The sequence below is a fragment of the Heptranchias perlo genome, chromosome 9, assembly GCF_035084215.1.
Source record: "Heptranchias perlo isolate sHepPer1 chromosome 9, sHepPer1.hap1, whole genome shotgun sequence".
Classification (NCBI taxonomy): Eukaryota; Metazoa; Chordata; class Chondrichthyes; order Hexanchiformes; family Hexanchidae; genus Heptranchias; species Heptranchias perlo.
In genome coordinates, this window is record NC_090333.1 from 7,915,997 (window position 1) to 7,934,771 (window position 18,775).

Consider the following 18,775-nt stretch of genomic DNA (forward strand, 5'->3'; position numbering starts at 1 on the left):
TACATTTCTGGTCATCACATTACAGGAAAGATGTAATTGCACTAGAGAGGGTACAGAGGAGATTTATGAGGATGTTGCCAGGACAGGAGAATTTTAGCTAAGAGGAAAAATTAGTTCGGCTGGGGTTGTTTTCTTTGGAACAGAGGAGGCTGAGGGAAGATTTAAATGAGGTGTATAAAATCATGAGGGGCCGAGCGAGAGTGGATAGGAAGGACCTCGTTCCCTCAGCAGAGGGATCAATGACCAGGTGGCATAGATTGAAAGTAATTGGTAGAGGGGAGTTGAAGAAAAATGTTTTCATCCAGAGGGTGGTGAGGGTCTGGAACTCACTGCCTGAAAGGGTGGTAGAGGCAGAAACCCTCATTGCATTTAAAGGGTACTTGGATATGCACTTGAAATGCCACAACCTACAGGGCTATGGACCAGGAACTGGAAAGTGGGATCAGGCGAGATGGCTCTTTATTGGTCGGCACAGACATGATGGGCCGAATGGCCTCCTTCTGTACCGTAAATTTCTATGATTCTATATTAGGGTATTCCACTGTCACATATTAACAAATTCTGAACTATATTTTGTTGCAGCAACTTTCAAAGTCTGCCTGCAGTGAGTTGCACAATAATGAATCAAGGAATATCTTGCGATGATGCCGACTGCAGCATTCCCAGCGACCTGGATATTCCCACCCTCTCCACCTCCCATCACATCAGGGAAGGCCTCCAGCAGATGCTTGGCCGCACTGCCACTGGTAATGCAACCCACCTAGCACTGCTGACCACAGAGGTCACCAGGAGAGGGGTGGTGGTTATCCCTGGGCAGCAGCTGAAGACCTGATGAAGCCTCTTTTGGAGGGTCAGGGCCCCGGTAGTGGGCAACTCTCCCTCTGCCCAGACCCCTAGAATGTACCTTGCTTAGGCCTCAGCAACCTGCCCAACCCTCGTCGACAGAGGGAAATTCGGGAAACCGTGGTGTGATATCCTTTCCTCTTTCTCAGAAGTCGGATTTTCTCAGTATTCTCACATATATATATTGCGCTATTTTCTCAAATAAATACATTTGTAGAAAAGAAATGACTCTATTTGTGCAATTCACCACTCTAAAATGATACGAACATTTATCCTAAAGTAAGTAAAAGAAGAAATTCAGGATCTGAAGTCTTTATTGCTTGTTACCTGATAAGTAATGCAGAATAGGCAAGTTAACAGGTTTGCAGGAATGTGAAGAGGTTACTGAAATGTAAATCTGTCACCAATATCCCTTTAGGAGTGGAAAGGCCACTCATCACTTGGACTTGGAACTTGCTGGTTCAGAGGTCTTTCTACACCATTAACTAAGAGTCTTATTCCATTTTGGGTCGGAATTGCTTCAATGCTTTTGTTTGATAGCAAACGTACAAATCCTATTGAAAGAGCTGGAAATGCTCGAGAGCACAGGATAACGGAAACTAGAAGAAAGAAAAGAAAAAGGAGAACAGAAAAGAAAAAGAGAAAAGATCGAAAAAGAAAAAAGAGGAAAGCAAAGAAAGGAAAGAACTTGCCTTATCATTCTCAAGAAAAAAAGGGAAAAGAAAAAAAGTGTCCTTTTCTCACCCAGCCCATGATTAACTTGATAAGATGAAGTAATGTTTCCAGCTCTTTCAGCTTTAATGATGCTCACGGGTCCTATTGAGCAGTGTGATCTCCCTGACAGCTCTCTGCATTGCCAATTCAGTGCCTGCTCTAAACTGGTTCCTGTGCCCATTAGTACAATTGCCAGCGGGCTCCAGTCTGCTAACATGGAAAGATTAGATCAGTGGACTGATTCGCCGTCCCCCATTCTGACAACTTTGCTTCCTGTTCGACGAAACGATCACTTTACCTCGAGAAATCAGTTAAAGATATTGAAGATCAAGTATGGTCTTACTTACGTATTATTTAATGACAGCACCAATTTTATTGCCTTCTTTGTCTCATCATTTTCATCCATGAGATGGTTGGACCAAAATCTCACGCACAGAGTTCATCAAACAATATTGTGAATGAAGAAAACTGTGTCAGGAATAAAGAGCAGGACAATTCTTGCTGGGTAATATTACAAAGTAAATAAAGATAAAATGGGACACAGACCTCCCTCCCCCCAACACTGAGTTTCACATGTTGGCAACGGGGAGGGCAAGTGATTAACTAAGGACTACTAAATATATGTGCCAAGATTAGACTTGAGGGGAATTTTTTTAACCGGTACCACAATTGTTTTATATTTACACAATCCCCACTTTCCTGGAGCAACACAACTGAAACACTTACTTTGGAAACATCACATTTTATTTTGTGAAATACGTGTTCCCGTAAAAATTTAAATTGCTTTTCAAGAATAGACAATTGTGAAGCACTCAGGTGGAATAAAATTCAAATGGTTACATTGTCTTGTAATATTACAATTAAATAAAAATACTAGCAGTACACAGGATACTATTATCTGGTCCGTTCACCCCCCCTTAATGGAGGAAAGTTGAAAATTAAAGTTATCTCGGTTCAAAATGATAACCAATCAAAATAAAATCATCAAAATCATTGTCAAGAATTAAGATGTGCATAAAACAGACAACACGCGTGTGCATATCAGAATTGGATTATTACCCAACGGGAAAGCTGACTTGTTTTCTGAATTGTAAATAATTAGCGGCAAGATGTTTTAACCTGCACTATCATTAAGCATTATGAAAGTCAATACAGATTTGATGCATTTTGTAAACAACTTGAGATGCCTGAAGTGACCAGATCTTGGAGTACAAATTGTATTCGTACATTTTCTTTTCATTGAATAGAAATTCGTTAGCTCGACAAAATGTTAAATCTGTTCCCTAGATCTGCGTTATCTTTAATTTCTCATGTTGGAAGCTAGCTCACTTTTTGCTGAGTTTACTTGCAAAATTAAATGATTACATTCTGTTAAGATGAGATGGTTCAACGTCGCCGATTTCCTCACAAAGGGCAAAGAGCATTCCACATGTCTTCAGTTTGCTTTACTATGAAATGATCATCACTGTAGTTCAGCATATTTCCATTCCACATGCCTATGCCACGGAGTCTCAATTTCTTCATGATCGCTGACTTAATTGAAATGCTCTGTGGATCGTCATACCAGACCTCATGAAATGTATTATTAACCTGCCATAAAAAAATGAAGAGTTACACAGATAGGAGCGAGGGGTTTGGGTCAATGCTCAGTTCGAGACACTATGCTGAAAATCTTCATCAGCAGAAGACAGAATGGACTGAAATGTACGATGAGAAAATGCACAATGACAAATGAGCAAAACAAACTCAAAAATTAGGGACTTACGGCTACGGCCGGCAATTTCCTCAGGGCTTCTCCCACTCCGTCCCCTGACCGTCGGCAGAAACTCCATTTCCGTGCACAAACGCGGTTTTCCGCTGCACGTCCACACAAGTAAAGGGAACGGAGCAGGAGCAGCTCCAAGTCTATCTTTTTTAACACCCAAACCAATTAACTCATCTGGATGCTGTGCAACATATGAACATAAGGCACACATTGAAAGCACAGACGGGACCTCAGTTTAACGTGTCATCTGAAGGACGGCACCTCCGACAGTGCAGCACTCCCTCAGTACAGCAACTTAGAAAAATCCACATGAACAGCCCAGATGTCAATTCGGATGCAACAAGTCAAAAGATTATGGTGTTTGATTGGGAAAAAAATGATTTGGGGGAAATAGAAAGAGATAGATGACTTGCAAGTCAGAGTTAGCATGGGCCTCCAGAGAAAATGATTTAAAAAAATAAATCGAATTATCCAAGGTCTGATTTAACTCAATGTGGAACATTCTATGATTTCAAAATAATCTTTTCAAATTGCTCAAAGTAACAAAATATTGCAATCGAAAGGTGGAAAACATGATTTCAATGTTACTGCTGAAAGCTCAAGCATCACAGCGTTTGACTGCAGTGCATCAAGTATCTCAGCAAGACTTGGCCAATGTCAATTAGACATGTGACTAGGTATTTTTTTTTATTCGTTCATGGGATGTGGGCGTCGCTGGCGAGGCCGGCATTTATTGCCCATCCCTCATTGCCCTTGAGAAGGTGGTGGTGAGCCGCCTTCTTGAACTGCTGCAGTCCGTGTGGTGACGGTTCTCCCACAGTGTTGTTAGGAAGGGAGTTCCAGGATTTTGACCCAGCGACGATGAAGGAACGGCGCTATATTTCCAAGTTGGGATGGTATGTGACTTGGAAGGGAACATACAGGTGGTGTTGTTTCCATGTGCCTGCTGCTCTTGTCCTTCGAGATGGTAGAGGTCGCGGGTTTGGGAGGTGCTGTCGAAGAAGCCTTGGCGAGTTGCTGCAGTGCATCCTGTGGATAATACGCACTGCAGCCACTGTGCGCCGGTGGTGAAGGGAGTGAATGTTTAGGGTGGTGGAACCAATCAAGCGGCTGCTTTATCTTGGATGGTGTCGAGCTTCCTGAGCGTTGTTGGAGCTGCACTCATCCAAGCAAGTGGAGAGTATTCCATCACACTCCTGACTTGTGCCTTGTAGATGGTGGAAAGGCTTTGGAGAGTCAGGAGGTGAGTCACTCGCCACAGAATACCCAGCCTCTGACCTGCTCTCGTAGCCACAGTATTTATATGGCTGGTCCAGTTAAGTTTCTGGTCAATGGTGACCCCCAGGATGTTGATGGTGGGGGATTTGGTGATGGTAATGCCGTTGAATGTCAAGGGGAGGTGGTTGGACCCTCTCTTGTTGGAGATGGGCATTGCCTGTCACTTATCTGGCGCGAATGTTACTTGCCACTTATGAGCCCAAGCCTGGATGTTGTCCAGGTCTTGCTGCGTGCGGGATCAGACTGCTTCATTATTTGAGGGGTTGCGAATGGAACTGAACACTGTGCAATCATCAGCGAACATCCCCATTTCTGACCTTATGATGGAGGGAAGGTCATTGATGAAGACAGGACATACCCAGGGATGGTGATGCAAGAGTCTGGGAAGTTGGTTGAAAGATCTGTGAGTATGGCTGTGTCAGGCTGTTGCTTGACTAGTCTGAGGGACAGCGCTCCCAATTTTGGCACAAGTCCCCAGATGTGAGTGAGGAGGACTTTGCAGGGTCGACTGGGCTTGGTTTGCCGTTGTCGTGTCCGGTGCCTAGTGGTCCGATGCCGGGTGGTCCATCCGGTTTTATTCTTATTATGACTTTTCGTATCTGAATTTTACAACTGAGTGGTTTGCTAGGCCATTTCAGAGGGCAATTAAGAATCAACCACATTGCTGTGGGTCTGGAGTCACATATAGGCCAGACCGGGTAAGGACGGCAGGTTTCCTTCCCTGAAGGACATTAGAATGCAGTAGATCAAGAGTGTGTGGTATTTGCTACTGTGCAGTTTTCTTATGTACAGGGTACGCTCCCGTCAATCTTTTGTGCTAAATTGATCATCAAATGGGAGACAGGGGCACACATTTCACAAACCAAACAATCGCTAATTTTCACAGGAGGGTCAATATGGGTTGTGCAAAGTGATCGATTTGAAAAGACCACAGCTCATCTCATTTTTTGCAACTGGTCATACACAATGTCTTAACAAACGGAACTGGGTTTGGTGCTTTGTCTGTCAACTCCCATTTTCTTGGAATATTGAATCATGAAATACTGCAAGGTTTGCATTCTGCAAAGAATGGACAATGCACAACTCTCCATTGTGTTTTGATTGACAGTCTTACCATGTAGATATAAGACGGGACTTTCTGCTCATCATCCCAATATCTGCCAGTAATTGATTTGTGCACATGCTGTACGATCTCTTTGTATGGGACCTGACGTCCAGCTGCATTACTGCAAGGGGCACCTCGGAAAGGAATCTTTTCCAATACACACCTACCAGTCTGAAAATACAAAAGGATGAAAATATAGTTACTTTGGGAACTTCAAAAATGCAGTAACAACATGACTGATCTCTAAGTGTAAAGAGGAACAATTAGAGAAACATAAGTTTTACAATTTAGACAGGAGGGTCTCTCACTGAAATATATAAAATTAAATAGTACATTTATAGACAAGGACAAGGTTCTAATTTCAAATAGACAGCAACAAGACTGAATATAGAAGATTACGGAGTGATGTAATTGATGTGTTTGAGATGATCAAAGCAGTTGAAAGGGTAGATAGAGAGAAAGTATTTCCTCTGGTGTGAGAGTCCAGAACAAGGGGACATAACCTGAAAATTAGAGCAAGGCTGTTCAGGGGTGATGTCAGGAAGCACTTCTTCACGAAAAGGGCCGTGGAAATCTGGAATTCTCTCCCCCAAAAAGCTGTTGAGGCTCGGTCAATTGAAAACTTCAAAACTGAAATTGATAGATTTTTGTTCGGGAAGGGTATTTAGGGTTATGGAACCAACGTGTGTAGATGGAATGAAGATACAGATCAGACATGATCTAATTGAATGGTGGAACAGCTTGAGAGGCTGAATGGCCTCCTCCTGTTCCTATGTTCTTATGATCCCTTGTGTTAAAGGGATGAGCTTTGAGAAAAGATTAGAGAAGCTTAAGATTTACAGCCGAGAAGAATGCAGTTAAGGGGAGGCCTCAGTGGAATAAAATGTTAAATAGCACAGATAAGGTAAGCCCAGAGAGCAAGCACTGCAAACAAATAATTTCTCCAGAACAGTGAATCAATGGGATATTTTGCACAGCAACAAGACAATCATAACATCATAGTATCATAGTAAGTACAGCAAGGGAGGAGGTCATTCGGCCCATCATGCCTGTGCTGGCTCGTCACAAGAACTATCCAATCAGTCCCATTCCTCTGCTCTTTCCCCATCGCCCTGTAAATTTTTCCCCTCAAGTATTTATCCAATTCCCTTTTGAAAGTGAATATTAAATCTGCTTCCACCACCCTTTCAGGCAGTGCATTCCAGATCATAACAACTCGCTGCGTAAAAAAAATGTTTCCCCAGATCACCTCTGGCTCTTTTGTAATGGTTTACAATAGTCTATTCTAAATAATTCGGATTACTGAAAGCCAGATAATGACAAAACCTTACCTCAAAAAACTGTGTGCAAGGATAGTCATAACCATACCATGGAACTCCCAACACGAGCTTTCTGGAATCAATTCCCAGATTGATATAAGCGGAGTAACCTAAATGGGGAAAATAATAATGAGGGTCTTAGATTCACATTGATATCGGGCAGGTAGACCCTGAACCAGATGGTCTTATTGTACATACCTGATAAAGTCTGGTAATAGGGAGCATTTGCCTTTGCAAAGCAATTGTCCCACATTTGACTCTGCATATCATAGGACATCACAAATAAAAAGTCACAGGAATTTGCAATTCTCAAAAAGTCATAGCATCGGCCATCAATGCAGTCTGGAGACCAAGGCACGTTAAATGTGACCTAAGGGCCAAAGAGTAACAAGAAGAAGTTAGTTTCATCTCATACCTTATGTTGGATATCACTAGTAGTTATATGGTTTTTACATGCACTCGCACATGGTCCATGGGAACTGTAAATTTAACAGGTTAGGAGTTCGACAGTGTTCATGACTGTATAAAAAGGAACAGGATAAAGTTGGGGCAAATTGTGAGCTAGAATTAATAGGATCCTCGGTTATCAAATATTAATCAGGTTCAATTCCCCACTGCTCACTCACCTTCTTCCTCCAATTTTCCATCAATTTTCTCTCCTCCTCTCCAAAAGGCATTAAGTTGTGACCAAATTGTAGTCCCAAAAGGGCCAGCCACACTCCAATACCGAGTCAAATTGGCCAAAGTTCTTTTATGTGAGGCCAGACATTGAGTGCTGGCAGGCTATTTTAACATGGGTGGGGGGACTAACCCAATTGGTGGCCATCTGCACGGTCACACTTCCAGTGGGAGGTTTCCAGATAATGATCAGATGGTTCATTTGACCTTCCCCGACCCAGTGGCACTCGGGGTAAATTGTGCCCTCCAACATCCCAGCTGAAATCAGATAACTCAGCACGAACCAGGATTTGCATGGCTCATGTAGTCACTGCCTGAACAAGAAGGCATTCGGGAGCCTCAGGTCAAGAATTATATCACTGTAATCTGAGTTATCAAAGTCCGTTATGTGCAAACTTCTCAGCAGTAAAAGTCTGCTTCAAACTTTACCCAATAAAAATGCAGCGAGTGATTTCTTTTTTTGCCTCCTTAATAGTCCCTTTATTTCAAAGTAACTCATTGGATATGAACTGTGGGACATTTCTGAAGGATGTCAAAGGGATCTCCATTAAGACAAGTTTTTCTTCCTTTGAAGAAGGGTTTTGATGGAGTAAATAAGGAGAAAATGCTCCCAGTGGCAGGAGGGTTGATAGCCAGAGGACACAGGTTTAAGGAGATTGGCAAAAGAATGAGAGGGGAGATGAGGAGAATTTTTTTTACACAGAGAGTTGTTATGATCTGGAATGCAAAACCAGAAAGGGCGGTGGAAGCAGATTCAACAGTAACTTTCAAAAGGGAATTGGATAAATAATTGAAGGGGAAAAAATTCCAGGGCCGTTGGGAAAGAACAGGGGAGTGGGATTAATTAGTTAGCTCTTTCAAAGAGCCAGAACAGGCACGCTGGGCCAAATGGCCTCCTACTGTGCTGTAACCTTCTGAGAACCTATGTGAAAATTACAGTTCGAACTATGCCATCCATGGAAGCTGGAACTCAAGTCACTTGTATAATTCTGGGCTACAAGTGATGCAGCATCAAGTTTGCTGCATATCCAGCTTAAACTGATTCAATCTCAAATTTCTAACCTCAGCAATTGTCAAAGCAGCTTTGTAACAAGATGATGCACTGATAAACAGCAGCGAAAAATCATGATTTCAATTCACTTATCCAGAAAAATATCAATCTTCCTTCATAATTAAGTAGAAAGTAAATTGCTTATCCCCATTCAATGAAAAAAATGGCTCCTTCACCTGAGACCCAGGTATTTCACGGTGGAACACACCCATGGTTTCGGAAACCAGTTGAGGCATGAAGAAATAGCCGACAGATGCATTTCCAGCAGCAATGTTCACATCCAAATTGATTCCATCCATAAATTGCCTTTTTGCCAACTGCAATTGCTCATCGATCCAATTTGCTCGGCGTTGTCTGTATACAATGTTCCATAGTATAAAAACTCCTGGTGAAGGGTGAAGAAACAACTTCCAATTATAGAGCATGTTTCGCACAACATTGTGTCCCAAGACACTTTGCAGGACAGAACTGCCAACATCAAGTCGGAAGTAGTAGAGGGAGATTTAGCTCGAATTTGCATTGACATAGTGCCTGACACATCCTCAGGATGTCCTTAAATGCTTCATAGCCAATTAATTATTTTTGAAGCGTAATCACTGTTGCTTTGCAAGCAGATGTGATAGTTAATTTGTGCCCAGAAAGGCCCCACAAACAGGAAATTAGATAAATGGCCAGTTAATCTGTTTTGGTGATGTCGGTTGAGGGATGAATGTTGTCCAGGACACCAGGAGAACTCCCTGTTCTTTGAATTGTGCCAATGGGGTCTTTTACATCCACTTGAACAGACAGGTGGAGCCTTTGTTTCAGGTCTCATCTGAAACACAGCACCTCTGGCAATGCAGCATTCCCTCAGTACTGCACTTCTGTGTCAAGTCCTGGAGTAAACCCAAAACCTTCTGACCCAGGAGGAGAGACACAGTGCTACCACTGAGCCAAGCTGACACGTGAGGGAAGTGACCAAAGGCACAGTCAAACAGGTAGGTTTTGATGAGGCTTTCGAAGATAGGAAGAGAAATAGCAAGACAAAGAAGTTGAAGAAGTAGAATCTGGAGTTCAAGACAGTAACAGCTGAAGGTTCTGCCATTGATGGTGGAAGAGGAGAAATCTCAGTCGCCCAGAGTCGGAAGAATGGAGCGTGTGTGCTGGGCTCTGGACACAATTGGGTGGAGCTTTCATTAAACTGCTTTCTTCATTCTAAATCCTGGCATCAGTGGCAGACTGCTGCTGTGCCAGGGAATAAAAGTTCCACCTATCTATTTATAGGTTGTTAAAAACAGTATGTCCTGTCATCTTTCTATTCAAAAGTTCTGTGTCAACAGTGTCTTTTGTTTTTCTATTTTAATTGTGTTCGCATCCAGTGACGCCCGTCCTGTCTCCTTTATAATAGGATTTTGCCCATAATGTGGCCTGTGGTGATGCAGTTCCACACTACGGCCACCAAGTGATGGTGTGGAACAGATTTCTCAACCTGCAGCTGAAACTGTTTTTCATGGACCATGTTTTTCCTCAGTAACTGCAATATTTAATTTATAAAATAAGAGTTTCTAAAATAAAATACAAATTCAAAAAATGACATTTCACAATAACATGTTTAAATTTATCCAACTAATTTTCTTTTGTGTCTTTTAGTGTCTTTGCTTGAAGCAAGGACTTTAAAGACAAGTGAAGTTTTTATTTGAAGGCCTCAGCCTGTCTCCAAAGCCTGGACATATCCTTCTCCCTCATATACTTCTGCAGCTTCCCCTTAAATGCATCTATGTCATTTGCATCAGCCACTCCATGTGGTAGCAAGTTCCACATTCTTTCCACTCACTGACGAAATAAGTTTTTCCTGAATTCCCTTTTGGATTTATTTGTGACTATCTTATTGATTTGGATTACCTCTAGTTTTGGACTCGCCCACAAATGGAAAAATACGAACATATGAACATACGAGAGCTGGAGTAGGCCATTCAGCCCCTCGAGCCTGCTCTGCTATTTGGTAAGGTCATGATTGATCTGATTGTGACCTCAACCCTACTTACCTGTCCACCTACTACAACCTTTGACTCCCTTGTTAATCAGGAATCTATCGTACTCAGCCTTAGAAATATTCAATGACCCTGCCTCCACCGTTCTCTGGCAAGGGAGTTCCACAGACTCACGACCCTGTGAGAGAAAAAATTCCTCCTCATTTCCGTCTTAAATGGGAGACCCATAATTTTTAAACTGGTGGCCACTAGTTCTAGTATCTCCCACAAAGGGAAACCTCCTCTCATCATCTACCCCTTCTCGTCCCCTCAGGACCTTGTATGTTTCAATATGATAACCTCTCGTTCTTCTAAACTCCAGTGTATACAGGCCCAACTTGTTCAACCTTTTCTCTCAAGATACCCCCTCTTCTGAGGAATCAGTTGAGTGAACCTTCTCTGAACTCCCTCCAAAGCAATTATGTCCTTTCTTAAATAAGAAGACCAAAACTGCACACAGTATTCCAGATGTGGTCTCACCAATGCCCTGCACAACTGGAGCAAAACATCTCTACTTTAAGATTCCATTCCCCTTGCAATAAATTACAATATTCCATTTGCCTTCCTAATCACTTGCTGTACCTGCATACTAACTTTTTGTGATTCATGTACTAGGACACTGATTCCTGTGGCACTCGTTACATCTTGCCAATTCTTCTCTCCATATGCCCGATCGAACCCATTCATAATTTTAAATACCTCTATCAGATCACGTCCCAGCCTTCTCTTTTCCAGAGAAAAGAGCCCCAGCCTGTTCAGTCTTTCCTGATAGTTATACTCTCTCAGTTCTGATATCATCCTTGTAAACCCTTTTTGCACTTTCTCCAGTACTTCTGTATCTTTTTGTAGTATGGAGACCAGAACTGTGCACAGTACTCTCAGTGTTTTCTAACCAAGGACCTATACAAGATTAACATAACTTCTCTGCTGTGAATTATTTTCCTCTAGAAATGAACCCCAGTGATTTGTTTGCGCTTTTTAAGGCTTTCTTAACCAAGCATTTCTGCTTAAATGCTCAAGGCAAGTACAGAAGATAGGGCGACGATGAGGGAAGCGGTGGTTCGGGCACCTAACTTGCAGGAACATGTGAGGGGTGAGGGACTGATGCTTCCAAAGATGTCAATAGCAGTTTGGGTCCCATTCCATTAGAACCCACTCCTCCCCAACAAGACATGTTAGACCCTCCATTCCCTCATCTCCCCAATACTGCCAGATCCCAGCAATCCCTGACCATCTCCTGAGTCCTTGCTGGATCCCACAATCTCCCTCCTCAGAATTCTTCCCCTCCCCTACTCCTAGATCAGAAGACTCCCGCTCAGTGCTCACGAACCCAGCAAGTTTGGGAGGTGAAAAGTAGAATAAAAATACATCACCAGTCAATCTCCCATGGCAATGGACAAAGAGAGTCCAGACTTGTGTCGTATTCAGACGAAGCAGGATTGGAGTGTGGGGGATAATTCAACCAGGGTGTTCAGATGTAACTCAGTCCCCATTGTGAAATCATAACTTTTGTCCTAATTTTTAATATAATACTTTGATCAATTGTAATTTTTATTTAAATGGCAGTTTGAGCTGAAAGATGCAAAACAGAGGTGCGACAGTGCCACCACTGGTGGGGAGGATGTAATTACAGCGCATCAAGTTTACGGAGACAGTTCCCATTATAAATGTGTAATTTCAAATAAAATTGCTGGACTATAACTTGGTGTTGTAAAATTGTTTACAATTGTCAACCCCAGTCCATCACCGGCATCTCCACATCATTATAAATGTGGACAGAGGAATTTATAAATGGAAAAAGTTGCCACAAAAGTGTGAAAAACTTGAAAATAGAAAGTAAGGTTTTGTAGGCAGGAGGTGTGTGTGTGGATGTAAGATTTTAAAATATTATAGATGGAATGTGGAATTATTAGCTCGAGTTGTGCAGGAGCTGTAGAGGAATTTCAGCACTGTAAGGTCGCAATTCAAGGCTGTGCACTGAATGTCTTTTTATGTGGTTCTCAATAATACAGCTTGCATTGGAAGACAGAAGGACATTTGTTTTTTCTGTGATAAAATTACTTACCTCTCAGGACAACTCGAACTTGATTCGCATGAGCATAACACAAAAGCTCAGGATCGTAAGGTCCAAAGGCTGCAATAGTCGTAACCTTCGACCAGTCATAATACTTCCAATCCTTTCCTCCAACATCAAAGACAAAGACCTAGTACAAAATAAAGCAGTCAATTGCAGTAATGAAGGGCAGAAAACTGCCATTTAAAAAATATATATTTTCACAATCAATGGCCCAGATTTTGTTGACAAAATAATGGTGAGGCTAATGGCGCTCGTTTTATTTATGTGTAAATGGTACAGCAACTTCAGGCGAGGGGCAGATACGCAGTTAAACTCAAACATCCACAAGTTGATGACCGAGTTGGGCTGCTCCGCTGTTAGCTTCACGAAAACAGCATCTCGCTATCTTGCTCACCGTTAAAATTCATTGAACGACGTAAAGTTCATGTATTTGCGCAGGAGATTCAAACTAAACTCGCCATGGAAAGTTACGTCTTTTCCATTCCAGTCTAAGTACCTTTTTAACGACGGTGAATGTGTTCATTATCGGCAATCAAGATCTCTGGCACTGAAAATTAACTATTACAAGAGTGGAGTCTCATTCCTTCAGGATTTAATTGCTGTTGGAGATTTAAAAATGGAAATTTAAAATTCAAACTTTTTTTTACTTCCCCTTTCACTCGCTTTTTTCCCCCTCTTTTAATCCAATCTTTCTTTTCCTCTCTTTATTTCTCTTTCTGTACCTGATTTGACATTGAATTCGCCCACTCTAATTTACACTTCCTTCTCAATCCTTGCGCTGTTAATTTCACAATCCTTCAATCTCATTGGTTAAGGAGATACCCTGTTGCTTGTCCTGTTCACTCAGCTCCCAAATGCCCTGTTTCACTCGCTGCCCCGTTATCAGTTCGCACTTTCAGCAACTTGCCACTCAAAAACGTGCAAGGGCAGGTCCAAGTAACGGCAAGCACTGTGAGATGCCCTGTAGAGCAAAATTTGGCCCATTATCAATTCCCCAGGTTACGGGGTAAGGAACGGCTGGTGAACTGATTCTCAGGTTACCACCATTGTCGATCTAAATGCAGCCACCAGAGAAAAGAATATGCTAAAGAGGAACAACCTCTCAGAGCTTCCATCTCCACAATAGTGCAGGTGAGAGGAACTGAACAACATGAGGAAAAGGAGCTCACATCCCAATACTCCATTCCAAGTGTTGGTGCTCAATACAATTCAAAAGGACAACTTAAACTAAATAAACTCATTTTACAAGCAACTTTAGAGTTACAGTTTAAAAACTTTTCCATTTAAGCTACCTGGTGTCAAATCAAGCATTTCTACCATGAGACCAGCAAGACTAGATCAGAATATAGTTCCCGAGAAAGAGAAACAGCTCATACTGCACCAGTGTGACATTTTTCCATTTCCCACACCAACCATCCTGTGTTCTCAAATGAGACTGCCTATTTAGTGCTGCAGTTTAGTTCATCACAGTTTTGTGATTTGGGCCCTTTGATTTGGACTGAGACTATCAAACATGCATCATCCAAGCTGGCACTTTTGTGCAGTAATGAGAGAGTGCTGCATTGTTGGAGGGGTTGTCTTTTGGATGAGATGTTAAAGGGGATCTAATAGACCACTGGCAATATTGAAGAGCAGGGAGTTCTCTTGGTGTCCTGGCCAACACTTTTCTCTCAACCAACATCAGCAGAAACACATTAACTGTTCATTCACGCAACTTGCTGTTTGTGGGACCTTGCTCTGAACATATCAGCAGAATTGTATTCCAGCACAATCTGTAACCTCATAGCCCGGCATATTCCTCTCTCTACCATTACCAACAAGCCAGGGGATCAACCCTGGTTGATTGAGGAGTGCAGAAGAGCATGCCAGGAGCAGCACCAGGCGTACCAATAAATGAGGTGCCAACCAGGTCAAGCTACAACACAGGACGACATGCATGCTAAACAGCGGAAGCAACATGCCATACACAGAGCGAAATGATTCCACAACCAACGGATCAGATCAAAGCTCTGCAGTCTTGCCACACCCAGTCGTGAATGGTGGTGGACAATTAAACAACTAACGGGAGGAGGAGGCTCTGTATAGATGCTCATCCTCAATGATGGCAGAGTCCAGCACGTAAGTGCTAAAGACAAGGCTGATGTGTTTGCAACCATCTTCAGCAAGAAGTGCCAAGTTATGGGCCCCGACAACATCCCGACTGTAGTGCTGATTCGTGCTCCAGGACTAGCAATGCCTCCAGCCAAACTGTTCCAGTGCAGCAACAACACTGGCATCTATCCAACAATGTGGAAAATTGCTCAGGTATGTCCTGTCTACAAAAAGCAGGACAAATCCAATCCGGCCAATTACTGCCCCATCAGTCTACTCTCAATCATTAGCAAAGTGATGGAAGGTGTCATCGACAATGCTATCAAACGACACTTACTCACCAATAACCTGCTCACCGATGCTCAGTTTGGTTCCCTCCTCCAGACCTCATTACAGCCTTGGTCCAAACATGGACAAAAGAGCTGAATTCCAGAGGTGAGGTGAGAGTGACAGCCCTTGAAATCAAGGCAGTATTTGACCGAGTGTGGCACCAAGGAGCCCGAGTAAAATTGAAGTCAATGGGAATCAGGGGGAAAACTCTCCAGTGGCTGGAGTCATACCTAGCACAAAGGAAGATGGTAGTGCTTGTTGGAGGACAATCACCTCAGCCCCAAGACATTGCTGCAGGAGTTCCTCAGGGTAGTGTCCAAGGCCCAACCATCTTCAGCTGCTTCATCAATGACCTTCCCTCCATCATAAGGTCAGAAATGGTGATTTTCACTGAATATTGCACAGTATTCAGTTCCATTCGCAACCCCTCAAATAATGAAGCAGTCCGTGCCCGTATGTAACACGACCTGGACAACATCCAGGTTTGGGCTGATAAGTGGCAAGTAACATTCACGCCAAGTGCCAGGCAATGTCCATTTCCAATGTGAGAGAGTCTAACCACCTCCCCTTGACATTCAACGGCATTATCATCAACATCCTGGGGGTCACCATTGACCAGAAACTTAACTGGACCAGCCATATAAATTCTGTGGCTACAAGAGCAAGTCAGAGGCTGGGTATTCTGTGGCGACTGACTCACCTCCTGACTCCCCAAAGCCTTTCCACCATCTACAAGGCACGAGTCAGGAGAGTGTGATGGAATACTCTCCACTTGCCTGGATGAGTGCAGCTCCAACAACACTCAAGAAATCCACACCATCCAGGACAAAGCAGCCCGCTTGATTGCTACCCCATCCACCACCTGAAACATTCAATCCCTTCACCACCGGAGCACAGTGGCTGCAGTGTGTACCATCCATGGGATGCATTGTCGCAACTCACCAAGGCTTCTTCGACAGCGCCACACAAACCCGCAAACTCTACCAACTCGAAGGACAAGGGCAGCAGGCACATCGGAACAACACCATATGCACGTTCCCCTCCAAGTCACACACCATCTCAACTTGGAAATATATCAACGTTCCTTCATCGTCGCTTGTCAAAATCATGGAACTCCTTACCGAACAGCACTGTGGGAGAACCTTCCCCACACGGACTGCAGCGGTTCAAGAAGGCGGCTCACCACCACCTTCTCAAGGGCAATTAGGGATGGGCAATAAATGCTGGCCTTGCCAGCGACGCCCACATCCCATGAACGAATTTTTAAAAATTGCTGTTGAGTTTGCCGACAACACTTCAAAAAGTAATTCATTTCATGTGAAGTTCTTTGGGACATCCTGAGGACATGAGGTGCTCCATAAATTCAAGTTTATTCATTCTTGGAACCAACAGGCAGAGGAAACTTTTATCCCACCCATCTGTCAGAAGAATGTTTTGTTGGTGGGAAGGTGGGGGAAGTGGGATAAAAGCAGAATGAACACATCGAGCCTGCAGGTTATATTGGTGGTGCTCTTGTTGCTGCCACACTGCCCACTTAGTAACATTGCTCTGAAGTAAATACTGACCTCATCAATACAGTCAGCAGTTACAGAGTCATTTTGCAACCAATGTATTTTTTAAAGATCTGTTCCGTTGTATTCAGTTTAATCGTGGCCAAGGTCCCAGTTTTACAATGAGTGAAAAATGTCATTTTTATGACATGAGATTCCAGGATTTTTAACTGGTGTTTTGGGGATCAATATTCTGTGGAAACCACAAACCGGTGACCTTAACCATGGTATTAGACAGACACACTGCAGGAGTTAGATCACACATCATTTCAGACTCTGCACATTGTAGAAATATTTTTTAAAACACATTTTATGGATGCTGCACTTGTTAAAATATCTTTGCACTGCTCAATACTACGGTTGGTCCTATTTTATACAAACTGTAACTGTACCAATATTAACACTTTAACATACGAATTATAATATGAGACACTTTGCATTTCAACAATAATCGGACATTCCCCCCCCGACTCTACCCCCATCCCAATAGCTCCACCTGTCCCTCACCCTGACCCACACCCCTCAGACTGTTCCGAACACCCACCCACGACCCACGAACACCCACCCCCGGCCCCCAAACACCCACCCCCGGCCCCCGAACACCCACCCCCGGCCCACAAACACCCACCCCCAGCCCACGAACACCCACCCCCAAGCCCCGAACACCCACCTCGAACTCATGCTCCACGGTCACGGGTTTGCACAGAGCCCGATCCGAACATGGACAGCCGGTCCCGGAGCCGCAGCAGACCCACAGCACGAGCACGACCAGGGCCTGCGCCAATTCCAAACTCCAGCGCATCCTCTCCGCCTGAGCTCTGCCCGATATGAAGATCCACCAGATGCAGCAAGATCATTTATTGACATCCACCCGGATGTAACTGATGATGACACCTCCTGAGTCTCTCTCTCTCTCTCTCTCTGTGTTGGTGGATGTGGCAATAGTGAAATGTTGTTACAATCTTCATACTCTGAAATGCAACATTAACAGGGACGTTCTCTTCTCCCCCTTCCTCCAAATCTTGGCCAACAGCAAACAGAGAAACTAATAAAGGAAAAAGAAAGAACTTGCTTTTGTTTTGCGCCTTTCATGACCTCAGAATGTCTCAAAGTGCTTCATCCCTCTCCATGACCACTGTTTGAGGATGAACCAGACCGTTTGCAAACTTGGAGTCCTATTTGACCCTGATATGAGCTTCTGACCACAAATCCTCTCCATCACCAAGACTGCCTACATCCACCTCCATAACGTTGCCTTCTCTGACCATGCCTCAGCTCATCTGCTGCTGAAATCCTCATCCATGCCTTTGATACCTCAAGACTTGACTATTCCAATGCTCCCCCACCATCCTCTCATCTTCCACCCTCCAAAACCTTGAGCTCATCCAGAACTCTGCTGCCCGTATCCTAACTCACACCAAGTCCCATTCACCAATCACACCTGTGCTCGCTGACCTACATTGGCTCCCAGTCCACCGACACCTCGAATTTAAAATCTATCCCTCAACCAACAACTAAATGTAAATCAGATTATCTGGTCATTTATTTTATTGCTGGTTGCGGGAGCTCACTGAGCGCAAATTGGCTGCCGCGTTTCCTACCTTTACAATCATCCTTGTTTCAAATCCCTCCATGGCCTCGCCCCCCGCTATCTCTGTAACTTCCTCCAGCTGTACAACCCTCCGACAACTCTGAGTTCCTCCAATACTGGACTCTTGCGCATCCCCGATTTTAATCACTCCACCACTGGAGGCCGTGCCTTCAGCTGCCTAGGCCTTAAGCTCTGGAATTCCCTCCCGAAGTCTTTTTGACGCTCTACGTCTCTCTCCTCCTTTAAGACACTCCGGCGAGTGACTCACCTCCTGATTCCCCAAAGCCTTTCCACCATCTACAAGGCACGAATCAGGAGTGTGATGGAATACTCTCCACTTGCCTGGATGAGTGCAGCTCCAATAACACTCAAGA

The 18,775-nt window shown here is 43.6% G+C and overlaps 1 protein-coding gene across 1 annotated transcript; it reads right to left on the reverse strand.

Moving 5' to 3' along the window:
* Nucleotides 1-1,363: 1,363 nt before the first annotated feature.
* Nucleotides 1,364-17,612, reverse strand: LOC137325649 (di-N-acetylchitobiase-like). Its single transcript, XM_067990913.1, has 8 exons — nt 17,481-17,612; nt 12,828-12,966; nt 8,930-9,138; nt 7,223-7,394; nt 7,037-7,134; nt 5,715-5,876; nt 2,966-3,147; nt 1,364-1,442 (listed from the first exon to the last, which is right to left on the reverse strand). The coding sequence occupies exons 1-8, from the start codon at nt 17,610-17,612 to the stop codon at nt 1,364-1,366; spliced, it is 1,173 nt and encodes a 390-aa protein (XP_067847014.1).
* Between the last annotated feature and the right edge of the window lie 1,163 nt (nt 17,613-18,775).

Bases quoted from the DNA above. Each gene is read 5' to 3' on its own strand.
- LOC137325649 (XM_067990913.1), bottom strand. From the start codon at position 17,612: ATGCGCTGGAGTTTGGAATTGGCGCAGGCCCTGGTCGTGCTCGTGCTG. The intron at 7,135-7,222 runs GTATGTACAATA...TTCCCCATTTAG, and splicing joins CTATTACCAGACTTTATCAG to GTTACTCCGCTTATATCAAT. The intron at 3,148-5,714 runs GTAAGACTGTCA...TTTTTATGGCAG, and splicing joins TCCCGTCTTATATCTACATG to GTTAATAATACATTTCATGA.